At 40.4% G+C, this 21,307-nt stretch overlaps 2 protein-coding genes across 2 annotated transcripts; both read right to left on the bottom strand.

The window, feature by feature from the left end:
* Positions 1-306: 306 nt before the first annotated feature.
* On the bottom strand, positions 307-10,481 carry LOC124408992. Its single transcript, XM_046886377.1, has 27 exons — positions 10,231-10,481; positions 10,028-10,137; positions 9,814-9,904; positions 9,432-9,617; positions 9,269-9,362; positions 9,092-9,194; positions 8,907-9,018; positions 8,277-8,383; positions 7,730-7,798; positions 7,384-7,555; positions 7,113-7,292; positions 6,625-6,786; positions 6,363-6,430; positions 6,152-6,271; positions 5,926-5,988; positions 5,206-5,420; positions 5,000-5,114; positions 4,553-4,643; positions 3,596-3,781; positions 3,433-3,526; positions 3,256-3,358; positions 3,071-3,182; positions 2,864-2,970; positions 2,375-2,443; positions 1,943-2,114; positions 1,484-1,663; positions 307-1,127 (listed from the first exon to the last, which is right to left on the bottom strand). The coding sequence occupies exons 1-27, from the start codon at positions 10,391-10,393 to the stop codon at positions 958-960; spliced, it is 3,414 nt and encodes a 1,137-aa protein (XP_046742333.1). The 5' UTR covers positions 10,394-10,481; the 3' UTR covers positions 307-957.
* A 710-nt stretch (positions 10,482-11,191) lies between these two features.
* LOC124408984 lies at positions 11,192-20,826 on the bottom strand. Its single transcript, XM_046886364.1, has 28 exons — positions 20,598-20,826; positions 20,395-20,504; positions 20,179-20,269; positions 19,799-19,984; positions 19,636-19,729; positions 19,458-19,560; positions 19,273-19,384; positions 19,016-19,122; positions 18,291-18,359; positions 17,946-18,117; positions 17,675-17,854; positions 17,152-17,318; positions 16,892-17,012; positions 16,702-16,823; positions 16,513-16,592; positions 16,347-16,386; positions 16,047-16,263; positions 15,843-15,952; positions 15,404-15,494; positions 14,732-14,917; positions 14,569-14,662; positions 14,392-14,494; positions 14,207-14,318; positions 13,950-14,056; positions 12,432-12,500; positions 12,124-12,295; positions 11,860-12,039; positions 11,192-11,691 (listed from the first exon to the last, which is right to left on the bottom strand). The coding sequence occupies exons 1-28, from the start codon at positions 20,758-20,760 to the stop codon at positions 11,522-11,524; spliced, it is 3,528 nt and encodes a 1,175-aa protein (XP_046742320.1). The 5' UTR covers positions 20,761-20,826; the 3' UTR covers positions 11,192-11,521.
* Between the last annotated feature and the right edge of the window lie 481 nt (positions 20,827-21,307).

Below are 21,307 nucleotides of genomic sequence, written 5' to 3'. Positions count from 1 at the left end.
CAAATTACAGTATCACCAAAGAAATGTAACGGTCATGTATAATATTGTGTCCGTGACTATACGCTGTAACCAAATATTGTTACTTTAATATTTTTGCGTACTACACGTATAGTGCACGAAAATGAAGAAAAACAAATGTAACTATTAAGGAAACACAACTGTTCGTCGTTTGCTCTCTATTTTTGATACAGCCGTTCTAAGTAAGCTTTATACGTATTTATTGAGTATACATTTTTATCGCCGTCTCTTTTTGTTTATGGTTTTTTTTTTTTTTTTTTTCCTTTTCTAATCTCGTTTACTTTACGAATTTACCATCATCTGTTCGTCATTGCGGATAGATGATTTTCAATGTTGCAAATAAAAGAACTTGCAAATGTATTGACAACCGCGAGTAGAGATACCTATATTGAATTTCGCAGCTACGGACTGGAAAATAGACAGTAAGCGTTTTGTTACAAGGGTGTTGTTTGAAACAGTGCCAAGTCGCACTGGTATGTATGCTAGCTTTACTAACCAGAAACCACCAACCAATGTATTGTTTTACGGATGGAAGCTTTCTATGCAAAACAAAAACAAACAAAAAAAAAAAAACAAAAAACAAAAAAAAAACTTAAAAAAATAAATAAATAAACAAATAAACACAAAAATAATGGTAGTTGGCTGATGTAAAGAAATCATACAAAATACAAGCTCTGTTGTAAGAAAATTGTTTATCTCATCTTCTATTTGTCACTTATTATTAGACATATGTATATAACAATTGTCTTTCTTATTTCACAGCTGACCGGTACGAGAAAAAAACAAAATGAAATTTATATTCTACCTTTCTTGTTGCCACTTTTACAGAGTGTTTGCGTGAAAATTTATATCCAAAAGTGAAGAAAACTTAATTACACCAAGTTCCATGTGTTGTATAATTTTGTCTATTTGAAAGTGCGTGGTGAGCACTAGTTATAGTTAATCACTTTGTAATCTTGAGACAAATTTTATGCGGATAGGTTTTGCTGGCCGGAGGACCAAGTCGGTAAGGATTTGTACATCGTTTGAATAATCGAGAGGCTCCAAATAGAAATTGTGCAAGAAATGTGCCATCAGCACCTTCAACTCCAACATCGCAAATTTCTGACCTGCATAAAGAGACGAAGAATAATGTGAGTACATACGTTTTCATTCAGTGCTGATTATCAATTATAATTGCGGTGATGATTGTTTCTCTCCGCACGCATGGGTATAATATTCGTGAACGATTCGGACGGATTATAATCACCATCCAAATTAAAGGAAATTTGCTGAGCTTGAATTCCGGAACGCCATCGTAGCTCTTAAGCCAATTATGGATAAATTTGAATACAGTAATTCCTTGATGCTAGACTGGATTTCGCAAATGTCTGCATTACGAAAGTCGCGGACGCTACAAGACGAAACGTGCACAATCGTGTGATGCTCGGTGCGTAATTGCCTTTGTTAAACGCATTATCCTCACCGATGCAGTTTCGTGGTCCCGCGCTGAAAGGCACGAAGGCAAACGGATGACGTCCTTGTGCTTGGTCGGGTAAAAATCTGTCCGGATTGAACGCTGAAGGATCTGACCAGAAATTGGGATCCCTATGGACGTCAAAAATGTGAACATGAACAATTGTTCCACCGGGCACCAGAAAGTTTTCTGAAAAAAAAAACGAACAAATATCAAACAATCGTATGATGGGAAATAGGAATAGATTATAGAATAGTAAATAGATTGAATAGGAGAATTCAAGAAGGTGTTGTTGTAAGTGCCATTTTTTTTTTTCAACAAAATTCTATATGCAGCAATCATATAATAAGTAATAACTAAATGCAGCAAAGAGAAAACGGTTTTTCTCGGTTTTTTAAGATTTTTAAATCGTTTAATTTTCTGCTACAATTATCAGGCGCGTGAAACTGCCTGTTTTCGAATACTCACTGAGTTGCAGGTCTTCCGATATGTGACGAGATACGAACGGCACACTTGGAAACAATCGCAAAGATTCTTTAATGCATCTTTCGAGATAAGCCAAGCCCTGGACTTCGCGCATTGACAATTTCTTGTCTTCTTTATTTTCGAATACCTCGTCGATCTCAGCTCTCGCTTTGTCCTACGACAGACATAAATCGCAAGTCCCAAAGTCTCATTTTTTCAAGCGAAACGTGACGCAAACACCCATTCAATGCACTCGTCGTATACAACTTGTTTTCTTCGTAAGCGAGAAAAGAAGAGAAAAATATAAAAAAATGAACAAGAAATGAAATGGAAATATTAAAAGGCGCATGCAATTACCGTTCAAGAAACTCAACCAAATATACATATGTGGTAGGAAAACAAGTATCGAATCAAAATATTAATTGTCCACCGTACCTGAATGTCTTTGTTTTCGGCTAGCAGCATCAACGTAAAACATATTGCCATAGCGGTCGTGTCGTGTCCCTGCAGTGAAAATAAAAATTTTGTGTAATCAATATAGGAATACTTTTACTACATATTCATTGGCAATGCAGAAGAAGGAGAAGATGAAGGGAAAAAAATTCGGTCATAATTTCGGAATAATTTGATTCGGGCTGCATGCATTTGCCAAAGTAACATTGTTTCTGTAGTGAATTCATCTCCATAACCCGTTTTACACGTGCAATAATACCGGATTACTACTTCGTACGACGGTAAAATTACAATAAAGAAGATAAACTAGGAAAGAGTAAAAACTTGTCAGAATTCGATTAGTTCGATTCGTCTCTACTAGATTGAGAATGAATAATAAGCGGATAGAAGAATCCTGAAAAACTTGAAGTTGCACGAAGTGTAGGCAGATTAAACCGTCGTAAAAACTGGTCAGTTTCAAAGTAAAATCACCTCGAAAATAAAAGTGTCGACTTCTTCTCTGATTCCTTCGTCGTCTATATTGCCTTCACGCCTGGAAGCTGAGATGAGGAGATCCAGCATAGCCAGACGTCGTTTGCCTTGAGAATAAAAATCGAAACTTTTATGCCACTGAGTGATGAAAATATTTATTGCTTCTCGTATTACATTGTGTAAAGATATAAGCTCTGCGGAACGCACCCTTCACATTTTCGTCGTCAAAGCTGTAAATACTTTGATGGCTGTCGTCGTCAAACCTCTTTAAAAATCGACCTCCGGTCTCGTCGTGATACCGTTTACGATCGTTGATGATCTTTGAAAAAGTGGTTAAGAACACGTGATTGTGAGGGAAAAGATACGCGCTGCGCGTATAATTGGATACTCACATTTGTCGAAAAACCGTGAAGAACTTTCAGCGCGCGAACTTGATCTTTGAATTTTCGCGAAAATTTGAACATCCAGTCTGAGTGCCACCAAGGTCTGAGGATCCTGAGATTCAAGCCGAAGAAATTGCTGGATCAATCTCGTTTTTGTTTAGCTTATGATGAATGAAATTGACTCACCGGTAAAGCGTTATACATCCCATTTCTGAAACGCAGGACCTGTATTCCTTCAGAACTTGCCCATTCACGTCCGATGTCGCGCCCATCGTGGTTTCTGCAAAGTCAAGAGATGAGAAAACGTTCTCTCACATTCATTAAGACTCGTTGTCAACTTCAAATTCACCGCAAATCGAGTTGAGCGTGTATTTGTGGAGGAGGTGGACGAGATCGTCGACGACTTCGTCTCCCTCGAGGCAAAGCGATCGCACCAATTTCTCGCTCTGCTCGTTGAAAATTCCGACAAATTGTTGCAGTACGTTGAAGTGAAAAGCTGGCGTGAGGATTTTCCGTCGTTCGTGCCATTTTTTTCCTAAACAAGAGGAAAAAGAATCATCTTTTCACCTGCATCTATTCAAAATCTTATCTACTCTAACTGCAGAACGAAGGATAATTTTCTGGAATCAAATCGTTGGCTCCATAAAAAACCCAGCGAGAATTCTTCTACTTAATACATCTCATTGCGCGAGTTAAAAATATGCAAACTAAGCCAGAAAAACAGTTTATTTCGCAATACTTTTCATCGCAATAATAAGAGAAGAGTCCGTCGGTCTGTCCGAGAAACTTCCGCGATGATCACGAAAACGGCCGAATAAAGAATCTGAAAATTTCGGGAATTGACCACTAGTTGAAAAAGTATCGAAAGAAAAATTTTGCAAAACAAAAAATTGATACAGATTTTTCAAAATTTACAATTGAACTTAGAAAAACATAACCGTTCATTTATAAAAAGTAATAAACAGGAAAAAGTATAGGATTGTCGGTTAAACATTGAAAGTTGATTCAATTCCGATAGAACCGGAAGTTCAAATTAAACTGAACACGGGAATTTGTCATGCCTATTATTTCGCTGTGAAATCCTGTAAGTTTAAGATTGTTTCATCAAATCGTTTCTGAGATCATCGCGGGAGTTTATCGGACAAACCAACAGACCGGCATTTTTCTGAGTACCTGTCTTTCGAATTATAGAGGTTCGAAAACGTGAAGATTCTTTGAAATTATAAAAAGTGATTTTCGACCGGAATTAAAAGTTTTCTTGCATTATCAAAGTTGACGAAGAGCAAACAGATTTTTCAAGTATCACCTTTGCTAGTCAAAAGTCCGGTGCTGAGCCACGGATGGAGGAAATCGTACAAAGGGCTCTTCTCGATGTGCTGCGTGCTTAAAAACAAGGCCTGGAAAATAACCACGAAATTGAACGCTTGATTTGCACATTCTGTAATAAGCTGATTATTATTCAAATTGCGGTGTTTTTCATGGCAACAAAATTACACCTTGCCTGTCACGATCATTCTATTTTTTACAATAACTGCAGTACACTCGTAGTTACTATCGATTGCCAAGTGACAAGTATAATCATAGAGATTGATTCTGTCATCATACGGCTTGGTAGCCATATATTTAAGAGTGGAATTCAAATTGCCGGTGGAAAATCGTCCTCTCTGATTGTATAATTACTCTATTGGTAAATATGCGGATAATTATGAACCAGCTCTTCAGCTGAAAGCCCACGGGAGGTATTTTCATTTACCTCGACGTCGTCCGGATGATGAACGTTGACGACTGGAACTTTGACACTCCAGATACGATTAATGGGGTAATAGTCCTTGTTCAGCTTGCGACTCAAGGTCCATAATTCGACTGCGTTAATCGGGAGGAAACCGGTTAAATTTGATATGATACTTGCATGATGAGCCCAACAACAGATTCAGAAATGACGTTGCAGTTTACTCACCATGAGACACTAGGAAGATTAACATATTACCGATGAAAGGCCAGGCGTATGGTCCAGGAATTCTATCGATGAGTTCACCTTTCCTGCCACCGCGAACCAAGTAGTGGAATCCGTAAAGAACCCCCGCGATCAGGGTAAGAAATAGCATAATACCCAACATTTTTTCGGATCTCTTAACTCGGGCGCTAGACAAGCGTTTATAAATTTGATTAAGCAACTATTTTCCCGTCAGTTGAACGCCTTGTAACAACCGCAGCATTCACTGTCACTCTCAACTGCGACTCCGGTGCATCAATATGCTCCATTGGTCTCTATTGATAAGCTCTCACTCAATCTCATTGATAAGCTCTCGTATCGAAATAGGCCAGCTTATGCAAGTTGTTCTCGAATATGGGCAGAGAATTTTAAACTTTTAATTAGCCATCGAGAGCCATTATACGTACAAGCCTTATAGTCAATGTGCGTATGTTGCCATTGATGCTGAGAAGCAATTATCGGGTGTCTCTTCAATACGTGTGATATTTAACGCACAAGCAGAGCAACTGATGCGATGGGCTCTGCAAAGGAAACTGAATCTACTGGCCTCGACCAGGGTCTCGTTATATTTTCTCCACTCTTGCCTGTCCCTGGCGATGCATCAATGGATATAACAAACGGGTGTTTGTGCATCACACGAATACGCTGCCGTCGTGGTGAGATAATACATTTCGACGCACACTCACGAATGACTGCCGACTAGACGTTGCGGTAGAGAGAACTTGATACTTCAAGATAAACATGTTTATCTGATACGTAAAGATATATACGGTAGGGATTCAAAATAGTTATTTACTGTAAAATATTTCCCACTGATAACGGATGATGAAAATTGTTTCTGGAAATTTTCAGATCAATTTTCTATGAAAATGGGACTATGAGAATGAAAAAAAATGAATTTCCACAATAAACAGTTTTTTCTTTTCTTTCAAGATCGCACCACAGAGTTATTTTTGTGATTGACGAATAATCATTGTTTTCCATTTCTGTAATTTTTATTTCTCGTTCATCGTTTATGAATCTTTTTCTAGCCTGCGTAATGGAATAAATGAAGAAATAGAATGAAGTTATGAAACTAACGAAACGTGAGTGTTTCGGCCATGCGAGTCTCATTCTTGCGAACATCTTTGACCCTCAGAGAACCGGCATACGCCATTTGGCGTCTCATTTCTTCGGCTCGTCTCGGTTTAGCTTATCAAAGTCACTCGACGATCCTCTCAGAATTAGGTTAATGATAGTAGCCGCCGGACAAATAATTAGAATGTTGCCACAAAGGTGCATTAAGAAATTTTGTATCGGGGCTCGACGAGACGAAAGTGGAAAATGAGATTCGTTTATATTGATAAATCTTGAAAGTTAGCAAACAAAAGGTTAATTATGATTTTCGTGTGACCTTCGGACCAATTTAATGCGAACAGGTTTCGCTGGCCGGAGGACCAAGTCAGAAAGGATTTTCACATCGGATGAAAGATCAAGCGGCTCCAAATAAAAATTGTGTACGAAATTTGCTATCAGCACCTTCAACTCCAGCATCGCGAATTTCTGACCTGCAGAAAGAAGAGAATAATGTGAGGACGTATACGCCTTCCTTCAATGACAATTATGAAATATCATTTCAGTAAAATATTCGTGAACGATTCGGGCGGATTGAAATCACCATCCGAATCGAAGGAAATGTGCGGAGCTCGAATTCTGCAACGCCATCGTGGCACTCAAGCCAATTATGGATAAATTTGAATACAGTAATTCCTTGATGCTAGACTGGATTACGCAAATGTCTGCATTACCAAAGTCACGGACGCTACAGGACGAAACGTGCACAACCGTATGATTCTCGGTGCGTAATTGCCTTTGTTAAACGCATTATCCTCACCGATGCAGTTTCGTGGTCCCGCGCTGAAAGGCACGAAGGCAAACGGATGACGTCCTCGCACTTGGTCGGGTAAGAATCTATCCGGACTAAAGACTAATGGATCTGGCCAGAAATTGGGATCTCTGTGAAGGTCGAAAATGTCGACTTGAACAACCGTTCCACCGGGCACCAGGTAGTTCTCTAAAATAAAACGTCAAACCATGCTATGATGAGCGAGCGCAAGATCCATGCGATCATTGGGAGTGAAATCTGCGTGCATGTAAATACTCACTGAGTTGCAGGTCTTCCGATACGTGACGAGATACGATTGGCACACTTGGAAACAATCGCAAAGATTCTTTAATGCATCTTTCGAGATAAGCCAAGCCCTGGACTTCGCGCATTGACAATTTCTTGTCTTCTTTATTTTCGAATACCTCGTCGATCTCAGCTCTCGCTTTGTCCTACGACATACATAAATCGCAAGTCCCAAAGTCTCATTTTTTTCAAGCGAAACATGACGCAAAAAGTCAGTAGATGTTTGACGCAATCCGTTTGGTTCAGCGACCGGAGAGGATTTGAAAAAATGTCACTAATATATGTAATTAGCGAGAAGTCAAATAATATCAATACCGTACCTGAATGTCTTTGTTTTCGGCTAGCAGCATCAACGTGAAACATAATCCCATAGCGGTCGTGTCGTGTCCCTTCAGGCGGAAAAAAATACTTAAATCATCGATAAGAATATGCTTAATCGAGGCACGCCGATAAGTGTCTACGCCTATCACTCGTTTCATCAGCCATGCGAAGACGAGACGAAAACAAATCCTATTCCAGTTTTACTAATTTCGCCGCGTGCCAATTTTGTTCCACATGGATTAAGTACTTGTGGATTACGTATATATTATAGAACCGGGTGACCTTTGCGAATGAAACTGAACTGACTGAAAGAGGAACTTGAGAATTTTTACTCCTACAAGATGTTGTTAATCCTATATGGAGTTACAGCATGACGAGTACGTAGTACTATAAGGTATCCATAAAGTCAGTCTGATCTATTCGCCGTCGTTACACGGCTGAGGTCAAGAGTCACGATAATTCTGCCAATTGTTCTTGCTAATTCTAAGTTGGATTAAATTGCGGCATCACGCGATTTGGTTAAAATATTTTGGACAGAATATCTACCTCGAATATGAAAGTATCCACTTCTTCTCTGATTCCCTCGTCGCTTATGCTGCCTTCGTGCCTAGAAGCTGACATCAGTAGATCGAGCATGGCCAGACGTCGTTTACCTTGAACGTAAAATCAAATAATTTTGTGGTATATTACATAATCAAACCGGAACATTTTTTGTCTTGTCTTATAAGGCGATGATACACTAGCGGCATTGTTGTAATTTTTCATACTTACAGTACTGAAGCTTCAGGACTCGCGTAGTGATCCCCGAAAGCTAATGGGTGGGGGTCAAAACTTGAAAGGGTCAATATTTTGAATGGCAGATGTATCGAAGTTTCAAACATGCGAAATTGGAATAACAAAAGATTTCGAACAATTCATCTTTCCTCATTTTACTTTCGCGTGTTTGAAATTTCCATACGTCGGCCATTCGAAATATTGGCCCTTCCAAGTTTTGACCCCCGACCAATAGCTTTGGGGATTCACTGTTCGAGTCGTAAAGCTTCTGTACTATAATTATGAAAAATTACAAAAATGCGGCCGGTATGATCACCTTGTTAGCAGTATTTTGTCGGACAATGTAATAAGAAATTTTTTACGTCCATTCAGGAAGAGATTCGATGTGAAATATGAACGTACCTTTGACATTTTCATCGTTGAAAGCGTAGATATTCGAATCGCTGTCACCGCTAAGTCCTTTTAAAAAACGACCTCCGGTCTCGTCGTGATACCGTTTACGATCGTTGATGACCTTTGAAAAAGTGGTTTAGAAAACGTGATTGTGAGGGAAAAGATACGCACTGCGCGTCTAATTGGATACTTACATTCGTCGAAAAACCGTGAAGAACTTTCAGCGCGCGAACTTGATCTTTGAATTTTCGCGAAAATTTGAACATCCAGTCTGAGTGCCACCAAGGTCTGAGGATCCTGAGATTCAAGCCGAAGAAATTGCTGGATCAATCTCGTTTTTGTTTAGCTTATGATGAATGAAATTGACTCACCGGTAAAGCGTTATACATCCCATTTCTGAAACGCAGGACCTGTATTCCTTCAGAACTTGCCCATTCACGTCCGATGTCGCGCCCATCGTGGTTTCTGCAAAGTCAAGAGATGAGAAAACGTTCTCTCACATTCATTAAGACTCGTTGTCAACTTCAAATTCACCGCAAATCGAGTTGAGCGTGTATTTGTGGAGGAGGTGGACGAGATCGTCGACGACTTCGTCGCCCTCGAGGCAAAGCGATTGCACGAGTTTCTCACTCTGCTCGTTGAAAATTCGGACGAATTGCTGCAGTAGGTTGAAGTGAAAAGCTGGCGTGAGGATTCTCCTTCGTTCGTGCCATTTTTTCCCTAAACAAGAGGAAAAGGAATCATCTGTCGACTCACGTCTTTGACAGTTCTCATCCACTACAACTGCAGTTAGACGACGGATACTTTTTCCATCACAAATGTTCGCACCCCAAAGCACTGTGTACGCCAGTGTAATTGAATTATCAGCTAACTTTGAAACTCAGAAAAAAAAGTATCCATAATTTCCACGTCTTACCTCCGCTGGTTAGAAGACCGGTACCCAGCCATGGATGAAGAAAGTTGTATATGCGACTCTTTTCGATGTGGATTACACTTGAAAATAAAGCCTGGAAAATAACTGCGAAATAAAGTGTCCATGCTCTCCAAGAAGCTGGTTATAACGTAGCATCTCGCGTCATATCATATCTCTATTCATGCGAATGAGTGTGACTGATGTGTAGTTTTTTTACCTCCACGTCATCCGGATGATAAAGAGTCACGACTGGAACTACGATGCTCCAAATCCGTTGGATGGGATAGTAGTCCGTGTTCAACTTGCGAGTCACGTTCCATAATTCTTCTGCGAAACCCGGAAATCGAACGATCGGATGTTATTGAATTCTTTGGATCTTGAGCTTGATCACAGTCTTACAAACGGTATAAGATTACACACCCACGGGTACCATGAAGGTAAGAATGTTGCCAATGATCGGCCAAGCGTGTGGTCCAGGTATTCTATCGATGAGTTCACCTTTCCTGCCTCCGCGAACCAAGTAGTGCAAGCCGTAAAGAACTCCCGCGACCAGGGTTAAAAATATCGCGACACTCGACAACATTCTTTAAGTTCCAACAGATCGGATGTTGAAGATGAGTTTAATCTAATTGACGGACTCTTCTTATCATTTGAACGCGTTGTAACGATCGTAATCTTTGCTGACCTCTGTATTTCGCGACACTCCAATGCAGTAAAGTAGCAGTTTGATGAATTTTTCATGCAATAAATGCACGCCTGCCTCTCGCTACTTTCACAAAACTACCCAATAAAATTTTGGATTTTGGACTACCATTCATCTACAATGTCATCGATGCCGGAGTTCGATAAACAGGCGGCGGCGGGCGACTGAATCGGTCGGCTCTAAAATGACCACTGATGCTGATAAACATTTTATTCTTTCTCTCCCAACCCGCGCTATACAGCAGTGACTCTCAATACGTGTCAGGTTACGAAACTCGACTTAAGAAACGACGACGAACTACAACATTTACGCACACACGGACGCATGATCATACGGCGACAGCGGAGAGAAATATAATCAGTCACACTTTGTTTGTCATGCGAAATGCGGCCACTCGAATCTTGTTTTCTTACGTTTTCATATGTCTGCGTGCTGTTTTGGGAATTTCTTACTAGACGCACTGCGTTTCACAGATTCTGATGTCAGAATCTAGAAACGACGGGTTGAATGCTTAGTTATTTTGCTTCCTTGTAAATTCTTTCGGAAAATTTGCACACTTTCATCAACGAATTTGTAATTCCAAAGATTTTTTATTGAGCACGATACACTGCATAGTACATGGAGAATAGAGTATTACCGAGTACTGAAATATAATTATCCCCTGCGAGTAAAATTTATTATAATTGATAATGCTGATGATTTAAGTTGATTCTTAATGTTATCACAAACATACGAGTAAAAGAGAAATACACTACAAGGCGCAGAGTAAAAGTCCTCAGAGAAATGGAAATGCTGCTGTTGTGGGGTGTAAACGGATTCAATATTGAAGCTCATTGAGTAAAAAAATTTGAAGCATTTTGCCAGAAGTGTTTAGGACCATTTGTGTCAAAGTCAGTTCTCGTCCGGTGCTGTCGGAAAGGCCGTGAAGTAAAAAGATTGACAATTTGCGGCAGCGTCGCGCAGCAAACGACACTGACTAAAATCCAAGACAGTCATTCGACGATCGGCTTAATTACTCTGTGATCTCGGAACGAATTTCATGCGGATAGGCTTCGACGGTCGCAGGACCAAGTCGGGAAGGATTTGTACATCGCTGGAAAAGTCGAGTGGCTCGAAGTAGAAATTGTGCAAGAAATGTGCCATCAGCACCTTCAGCTCCAGCATAGCGAACTTTTGACCTGTAACAGACGAAGCGTGACGTGAATTATCGGTTATCGGATAGAATTCCGGTGATTACCACGAACGGTCTTCGCATGCATTTACATATTACACTTATAAAAGAATCAGGAAGATTACAATATTTACATACAGTGCACAATTATTCCGGTTACACGCGTTTTCCTTACCGATGCAGTTCCGCGGTCCTGCGCTGAAAGGCACGAAAGCAAAAGGATGACGTCCTTGCGCTTGGCCGGGTAAAAATCTATCCGGATCAAAGACCGATGGATCTCGCCAGAAATTTGGATCTCTGTGAAGGTCGTAAATGTGAACGTTAACGATCGTTCCCCCGGGCACCAAATAGTTCTCTAAAAGTCATATGAAACCATTTTATCGTGAGTGGATAAGAGATGTACGATGATCAGGAGTGAAAACTGCGTGCAATTGCTCACTGAGTTGCAGGTCTTCCGATATGTAACGAGATATGAACGGCACACTCGGAAACAATCGCAAAGATTCTTTGATGCATCTTTCGAGGTAGGCCAAGCCCTGGACTTCGCGCATCGACAATTTCTTGTCCTCTTTTCCTTCGAATGCCTCGTCGACCTCGCCTCTCGCTTTGTCCTACGAAAGAAGGGAAAGAAAAGACTCAGTCATCGCAGCTGTAACACAGTCTATTTTGTTTGCCGGTGGGAGAAGGTGCAAATAAATTTCATCAGTATTAGTAACAAACACGACGTCAACAATATCAATGACTTACCTGAATTTGTTTGTTTTCGGCCAGCAGCATAAAAGTGAAACATAATCCCATAGCAGTCGTGTCGTGTCCCTGCAGGTAAGAAATGTTCTCGAATTATCGATAGAAATATGCTTGAGGCACGCCGAAAAGTATTTACGACCGTCACTCTTTCATCGGTTATCCCTTCTAGCCAAAAAGCTCATCGCTTTGTCGCGTCAGACACGATTGGATGCTAATTTTTTGTTGAACATCTATAGAATTTACGAATCCGTGGTATGGTTTGGTGTAGCAAATTTCTTTTTGACTGATGGTTGTACTTTCGTAGTATTTGGATGTCAAGATCTGTGACGACCAAAAGTAGGATCAGGTGAAGATGCTAATTCGCACACCTTCGAGGTCAAAACAGTATCCTCTGCTGATTTTATGAGAATCGGTTCGGTGGTTTGACTGTACCCTTGTTTACAAGAGACTTGCACGTGCCGGAAAAATCCTAAAAAATTACCAAAATTTCTACTAGAAGCAACAAGATTTGATTTCAAAGCCCGTCGTTGTGCCTCCAAAATTAAACGAGTTGGCAGCTGCCGTTTCCCAACCGGAAGTGGGACTGGGTGAAGAAAAGTCACAATAGAAACAGTAAACTGTACGAATTTCATAAGAACCGGCTTAGCGTTTGGACTCTTTTTGTAAATGCTCGGAAACGACTTCTCAGGTGCCAAAACGCGCTTCCCCTATGGTTTCGGAATTTTCTGTCGATCCAACGTTTCTTGCAACGGTGAATATACGAATCACTCCGTTTTTAACTATCGAGCCCAAGAATGTAAAAATCCTGTTCCGATTTCATTCATTTGCCCGCACGGTAATTTTCTTCGATATTATATGAATCAGGTGTACTCGTGTATTTGGTATGGATTAATTAACTGCGTGACCTTTGAGAATGAAACTGACCAAAGAGGAACTTGAGAATTTTTACTCCTACAAGATGTTGTTAATCCTACATGGAATTATAACATGACGAGTACGTAGTAGTATAAGGTTTCCATAACTCGAGTCCAATTTATTCGCCGTCATTACACGGCTGAGGTCAGGAGTCACGTTAATCCTGCCGATTGTTCTTGCCAATTCTAAGTTCGATTAAATAGGAGCATCGCGCGATTTGGTGGAGTCCGGACAAAATGTTGAGAGAGGACAGTTTCTACAAGTTTGTTTCTACAAGCGACCGAGCGGTTCGTTTCTACAAGTCGCAGTCCTACAAGTTCGTCCGAAGGGTTCGTTTCTACAAGTGGAGGTCAAATAATTTAAATTAAATTAAATTAGATTAAATTGAATTAAATCAAAATGTACGAAATCGACGGAGGCGCTCGGCGCTTGTAGAAACGGCATTTGTAGAAACGAACCTCTCGGTTGTAGGAACGCAACTTGTAGAAACGAACTCTTCGGGAAAAACGAACTTGTAGAATCGCAACTTGTAGAAATGAACTGTTAGGTATTGGCACTTGTAGAAACGAACTTGTAGAAACGATACCCTCTCAAAATATTTACCTCGAATATGAAAGTATCCACTTCCTCTCTGATTCCCTCGTCGCTTATGCTACCTTCACGCCTAGAAGCTGAGATCAGTAGATCGAGCATGGCCAGACGTCGTTTACCTTGAGGATCGAATTTGAAATATTTACGACATTACGGATTCATAACGAAACATCTTTTGCCGCTGACTTGAAACTATCTTGTCTGACAAGGTTATTAGGAACTTCATTATGCGCATTGAGGAAGAAATTCGATGCGAAATATGAACGTACCTTTGACATTTTCATTGTTGAAATCGTAGATACTCGAATCGCTGTCACCGCCAAGTCCTTTTAAAAATCGATCTCCGGTCTCGTCGTGATACCGTTTACGATCATTGATGATCTTTGGAAAAGTGGCGAAGAAAAGGTGATTGTGAGGGAAAAGATACGTGCTGGACGTGTAATTGGATACTCACATTTGTTGAAAAACCGTGAAGAACTTTGAGCGCGCGAACTTGATCTTTGAATTTTCTGGAGAACTTGAACATCCAGTCTGAGTGCCACCAAGGTCTGAGGATCCTGAGATTCAAGCCCAAGAAATTGCTGGATCAATCTCGTTTTTGTTTAGCTTATGATGAATGAAATTGACTCACCGGTAAAGCATTATATCTCCCATTTCTGAAACGCAGGACCTGTATTCGTTCTGAACTTGCCCATTCACGTCCGATGTCGTGCCCATCGTGGTTTCTGCAAAGTCAAGAGATGAGAAAACGTTCTCTTACATTCATTAAGACTTGTCGTCAACTTCAAATTCACCGCAAATCGAGTTGAGCGTGTATTTGTGGAGGAGGTGGACGAGATCGTCGACGACTTCGTCGCCCTCGAGGCAAAGCGATTGCACGAGTTTCTCACTCTGCTCGTTGAAAATTCCGACGAATTGCTGCAATACGTTGAAGTGAAAAGCTGGCGTGAGGATTCTCCGTCGTTCGTGCCATTTTCTTCCTAAATAAGAAAAAGTGGGGTCATCTGTTTACCTGCATCTTTTCAAAATCTCATCCACCCTAACTGCAGAACGAAGGATAATTTATCGAATTCAAATATTCCGCACGTTAAAAATGTAGCGGGACCTGCTTTACTTAATGCATTTAATTGCACGAGTCGAAAATATGCAAAAAAAAAAAAGGGTTGTCTGTAAAGTCGGTTTACGGACGATAATTTTACGTGATAACGTCATAAGAAAACATTGATGAAAAATTGCATACTTTTATGAATTGAATTGAATTATTATCACTGAATTATCATTATTTTGTATAATACAAAGAAGGAGTTAATTGAAAATTACAATTTTTTCTATAAATTAACATTTATTTGCACTTTTTTTCGTGCCTCGCTCTCGCTTGCACGCTCGGCTCAGGCGGAACGAGCCGAACGCTTCGCTCAAAAAATATTTATTTTTATATATCTCCCAAGAAGAATTCATAAGATTACCTTTGCTGGTCAAAAGTCCAGTGTTGAACCACGGCTGGATAAAATCGTACAAGAAGCTCTTCTCGATATGTCTAACGCTTGAAAATAAAGCCTGGAAAATAATCGCGAGATAAAACACTTTTTATATTCTCTAATAAGCCGCATACTTGGGTCGCGGTGTTATTTCTCACAAAGACATTGTATATCTCGTGACATGATGACCTTATTTATACAATTACTGCAGTGTAATTTCCGTCTGTCGTCAAGTGTCAAGTACACTTACCGAGATTGATTCTGTCTTTAGATTGCTGAATGACTGCAGGATGTATTCAAGTGTGCAATTTGAGTTGCCGGTGAAAGAATCATTCTCGCTGACTGTACAATTAATGAATCGAGATATTTTTGGATAATTAGAAACCGGATCCTTAGCGGAAAACCTGCAGAGGATATTTTCGTTTACCTCGACGTCGTCCGGATGATAAACGTTAACTACTGGATCTTTGACAGTCCAGACACGATTAATGGGGCAATAGTCCTTGTTCAGCTTGCGCATCACCTTCCATAAGTCGACTGCATTTATCGGGAGGAAACCGGTTAAATTTCATCCCATATTCGGCTGATAACCTTAACGACAGTATCAGAAATGAAGTTGCAGTTTACTCACCATGAGACACTAGAAACATCAACGTATTACCGATGAAAGGCCAGGCGTATGGTCCAGGAATTCTACCGATGAGTTCACCTTTCCTGCCACCGCGAACCAAGTAGTGGAATCCGTAAAGAACCCCCGCGATCAGGGTAAGAAATAGCATAATACCCAACATTTTTTCGGATCTCTTAACTCGGGCGCTAGACAAGCGTTTATAAATTTGATTAAGCAACTATTTTCCCGTCAGTTGAACGCCTTGTGACAACAGCAGCATTCACTGTCACTCTCTACTGCGACTCCTGTGCATCAGTATGCTCTATTGGTCTCTATTGACAAGCTCTCGTATCGAAATAAGCTAGCCAATGCAGTTTGTTCTCAAGTAGTGATAGAGAATTTCAAACTTTTAATTAGCCATCAGGAGCCATTATACGTACAAGCCTCATAGTCCATTTGCGTTACACATTTTTCGCAATATAATTACTGAACACTTGATACTTCAACATAAACATGTTTATCTGAGACGTGAAGATATATGCGGCAGGCATTTGAAATAATTATTCGCTGTGAAATATTTGCCACTCATAACGGATGATGGAAATTGTTTCTGGAAATTTTCAGATCAATTTTTCATGAAAATGGAACTACAAGAATGGAAAAAAAGAATTTCCACAGCGAACAGTTTTTCTTTCTTCCATGATCGTTCCAATGCTATCTTTATGATTGACGAATAATTATTATTTCCCATTTCTGTAATTCCCATTTTTCGTTCATAGTTTATGCGACTTAGTCTAGCTTGCGTAAAAGAATATTTGAAGAAATGGAATGAAGTGATAAAACTAACGAAACGTAAACGTTCCGACCATGCGATCTTATTCCTACGAACATCTTTAATCGCCTGCATTTCTTGAGCTCTTTATTGATGAATTTGTAATTTCCAAGATCACGCGCTGAAGTCAAGCAATATTGCTTCCGAATTGTTTCCTATGGACGCGAAATCTCAGAATCTTACAACTAGTCATTCGTCGAATATGTGGCACAATTCTCAACAAGATTCTTTTTCTACACCAGATTCGTTTATATTAATAGATCTTGAAAGTTAGCACACAAGTAGTTAATTATGATTCTTATGTGATCTTCGGACGAATTTCAAGCGAACAGGTTTTGCTGGCCGGAGCACCAAGTCTGGAAAGATTTCTACATCGCATGACAAATCGAGCGGCTCCAAATAGAAATTGTGCAAGAAATGTGCCATCAGCACCTTCAACTCCAGCATCGCAAATTTCTGACCTGCAAAAAAAAAAAAGAATAATGTGAGTACGTACGTTTTCATTCGGTGCCAATTATCAAGAATAATTGCAGTAATAATTTTTTTCTCTCCGTACGCATGGGTATAAGATTCGTGAACAATTCGGACGGATTATAATCACCATCCAAATTGAAGGAAATGTGCGGAGCTTGAATTCCGGAACGCCATCGTAGCTCTTAAGCTAATTATGGATAAATTTGAATACAGTAATTCCTTGATGCTAGACTGGATTTCGCAATTGTCTGCATTACGAAAGTCGCGGACGCTACAAGACGAAATGTGCACAATCGTGTGATGCTCGGTACGTAATTGCCTTTGTTAAACGCATTATCCTCACCGATGCAGTTTCGTGGTCCCGCGCTGAAAGGCACGAAGGCAAACGGATGACGTCCTCGCATTTGTTCGGGTAAGAATCTGTCCGGATTAAAGACTAATGGATCTGGCCAGAAATTGGAATCTCTGTGAAGTTCGAAAATGTGGACGTGAACACCTGTTCCACCGGGCACCAGGTAGTTCTCTAAAATAAAACGTCAAACCATGCTATGATGAACGAGCGCAAGATCTATGCGATCATTGGGAGTGAAAACTGCGTGCATGTAAATACTCACTGAGTTGCAAGTCTTCCGATACATAACGAGTTATGAACGGCACACTTGGAAACAATCTCAAGGATTCTTTAATGCATCTTTCGAGATAAGCCAAGCCCTGGACTTCGCGCATTGACAATTTTTTGTCCTCTTTTCCTTCGAATACCTCGTCGACTTCAGCTCTCGCTTTGTCCTACGACATACATAAATCGCAAGTCCCAAAGTCTCATTTTTTCAAGCGAAACGTGACGCAAAAAGTCAGTAGATGTTTGACGCAATCCGTTTAGTTTAGCGACCGGAGAAGATTTGAAAAAATGTCATTAATATATGTAATTAACGAGAAGTCAAATAATATCAATACCGTACCTGAATGTCTTTGTTTTCGGCTAGCAGCATCAACGTGAAACATAATCCCATAGCGGTCGTGTCGTGTCCCTTCAGGCGGAAAAAAATACTTAGATCATCGATAAGAATATGCTTAATCGAGGCACACCGATAAGTCTCTACGCCTATCACTCGTTTCATCAGCTATGCGAAGACGAGAAAAAAACAAATCCTATTCCAGCTTTACTAATTTCGCCGCGTGCCAATTTTGTTCTACATGGATTGAGTACTTGTGGATTACGTATATATTATAGAACCAGGTGACCTTTGCGACTGAAACTGATCAAGAATTGTGAATGCTAACCGTATTTTATTATATTAATAACCGTATTTTCACGAATGTCTTCTACATTGTCCATTTATACTCGATTGTAACTCTCAAGTTCACTATGGATTGCATTCTCGTCGTCAAAAATGAACCAATATGAACTTGAAAATTTCGAGTATCACAAGATTTTGTTGATCCTACAAAGATTTACAATATGGCAAATGCTGTGCTACGTGTCCATTTTTCGTTCTGAAATTTTCGCAATTTCGACGTTTTCATTGGTCAACATATCACTACAACTATAGTCCGATTTATTTGCCGTCATGACAAGCCTTAGGTTGACAGCCATAATTTTCCTGATTTAATCATTCTATTTCGAAGTTGGATTAAATTGTGGCATCGCGCGATTTGGTTAAAGGATTTTGGACAAAATATCTACCTCGAATATGAAAGTATCGACTTCCTCTCTGATTCCCTCGTCGCTTATGCTGCCTTCACGCCTAGAAGCTGAGATCAGTAGATCGAGCATAGCCAGACGTCGTTTACCTTGAGGATCGAAATTGCAATTTTTATGACCTTACGGATTCATAACGAAACATTTTTTGCCGCTGACTTGAAACTATCTTGCCTGACAAGATCATTAAGAACTTTATTATGTGCATTGAGGAAGAGATTCGATGCGAAATATGGACGTACCTTTAACATTTTCATCGTTGAAATCGTAGATACTCGAATCGCTGTCACCGCCAAGTCCTTTTAAAAATCGACCTCCGGTCTCGTCGTGATACCGTTTACGATCGTTGATGATCTTCGAAAAAGTGGCGAAGAAAACGTGATTGTGAGGGAAAAGATACGCGCTGCGCGTCTAATTGGATACTCACATTTGTCGAAAAACCGTGAAGAACTTTCAGCGCACGAACTTGTTCTTTGAATTTTTGGGAGATTTTGAACATCCATTCTAAGTGCCACCAAGGTCTAAGCAACCTGAGATTCAAGCCCAAAAAATCGTTGGATTGGTCTCATTTTTGTTTTACCTAAGATAGAATAAAATTGACTCACCGATAAAGCGCTATATCTCCGATTTCCGAAACGCAAGACCTGTATTCGTTCTGAACTTGCCCATTTAGGTCCGATGTCGCGCCCATCGCGGTTTCTGCAAAGTCAAGAAATGAAGAAAGGTTTTCTCACACTCGTTAAGACTTGTTCTCAAGTTCAAATTCACCGCAAATCGAGTTGAGCGTGTATTTGTGGAGGAGGTGGACAAGATCGTCGACGACTTCGTCGCCCTGAAGGCAAAGCGATTGCACGAGTTTCTCACTCTGCTCGTTGAAAATTCCGACGAATTGTTGCAGTACGTTGAAGTGAAAAGCTGGCGTGAGTATTCTCCGTCGTTCGTGCCATTTTTTTCCTAAACAAGAGAAAGAGGGGTCATCTGTCGACTTATGTCTTTGACATTCTCATCCACTACAACTGCAGTTGAACGAAGCAAACTTTTCTCATCCCAAATTTTCGCACCCAAAGGCACGGTTTACGCCAGTGTAATTCGATTATCAGCTAACTTCGAAAATCAGAAAAAAAGAATCCATAATTTCCACGTCTTACCTCCGCTGGTTAGAAGACCGGTACCCAGCCATGGATGAAGAAAGTTGTATATGTAACTCTTTTCGATGTGGATTACACTTGAAAATAAAGCCTGGAAAATAACTGCGAAATAAAGTGTCCATCTTTTCCAAGAAGCTGGTTATAGCGTAGTATCTTGCGTGATATCATATCTCTATTCATATGACCGAGTGCGACTGATTTGTATTTTTTTTTTACCTCCACGTCATCCGGATGATAAAGAGTCACGACTGGAACTACGATGCTCCAAATCCGATGAATGGGGTAATAGTCCTTGTTCATCCTGCGAGCCACGTTCCATAATTCTTCTGCGAAACCCGGAAATCAAACGGTTGGATTGTATTGAATTTTTCGGCTATTGAACTTGATCACAGTTTCACATACGGTTTAAGTTTACGTACTTGGAGGTACTATAAAGGTGAGAATGTTGCCAATGATCGGCCAAGCGTGTGGTCCAGGTATTCTATCGATGAGTTCACCTTTCCTGCCTCCGCGAACCAAGTAGTGCAAGCCGTAAAGAACTCCCGCGACCAGGGTTAAAAATATCGCGACACTCGACAACATTCTTTAAGTTCCAACAGATCGGATGTTGAAGATGAGTTCAATCTAATTGACGGACTCTTCTTATCATTTGAACGCGTTGTAACGATCGTAACCTTTGCTGACCTCTGTATTTTGCGACACTCCAATGCAGTAAAGAAGCGGTCTGCTAAATTTTCTCTCCAATTGGCATACGCCTTTCTCTCGCTTCCTACAGAAACCAGCACAAAAAAACTTCGAATTTCGGACTATTATTCATCTACAATGCCATCGACGACGGAATTCAATACATCGGTGGCGGCAGGCAGACGGTATCGACCGACTGGATCGGTCGGCTCTACAATGAACACTGATGCTGATAAACATTCTGTTTTTTCTCTTCCATCCCCGTCTGTGCAACAGTGACTTTCAATACGTGTCAGGTTACGAAATTCATCTCAAGAATCGACGGCAAACTACAACATTTACGCACACACGGACGCATAATCGTACGGCGGTAGCGGGGAGACATATAATCAGTCACACTTTGTTTGTCATTCGAAATGCGACCACTTGAATCTTGTTCTCTTCT

This window comes from Diprion similis, chromosome 1 (assembly GCF_021155765.1).
Source record: "Diprion similis isolate iyDipSimi1 chromosome 1, iyDipSimi1.1, whole genome shotgun sequence".
NCBI classification, from domain to species: Eukaryota; Metazoa; Arthropoda; class Insecta; order Hymenoptera; family Diprionidae; genus Diprion; species Diprion similis.
Note: the sequence above shows the minus strand (reverse complement) of the source record. Positions and strands in the feature narration are given on the sequence as shown.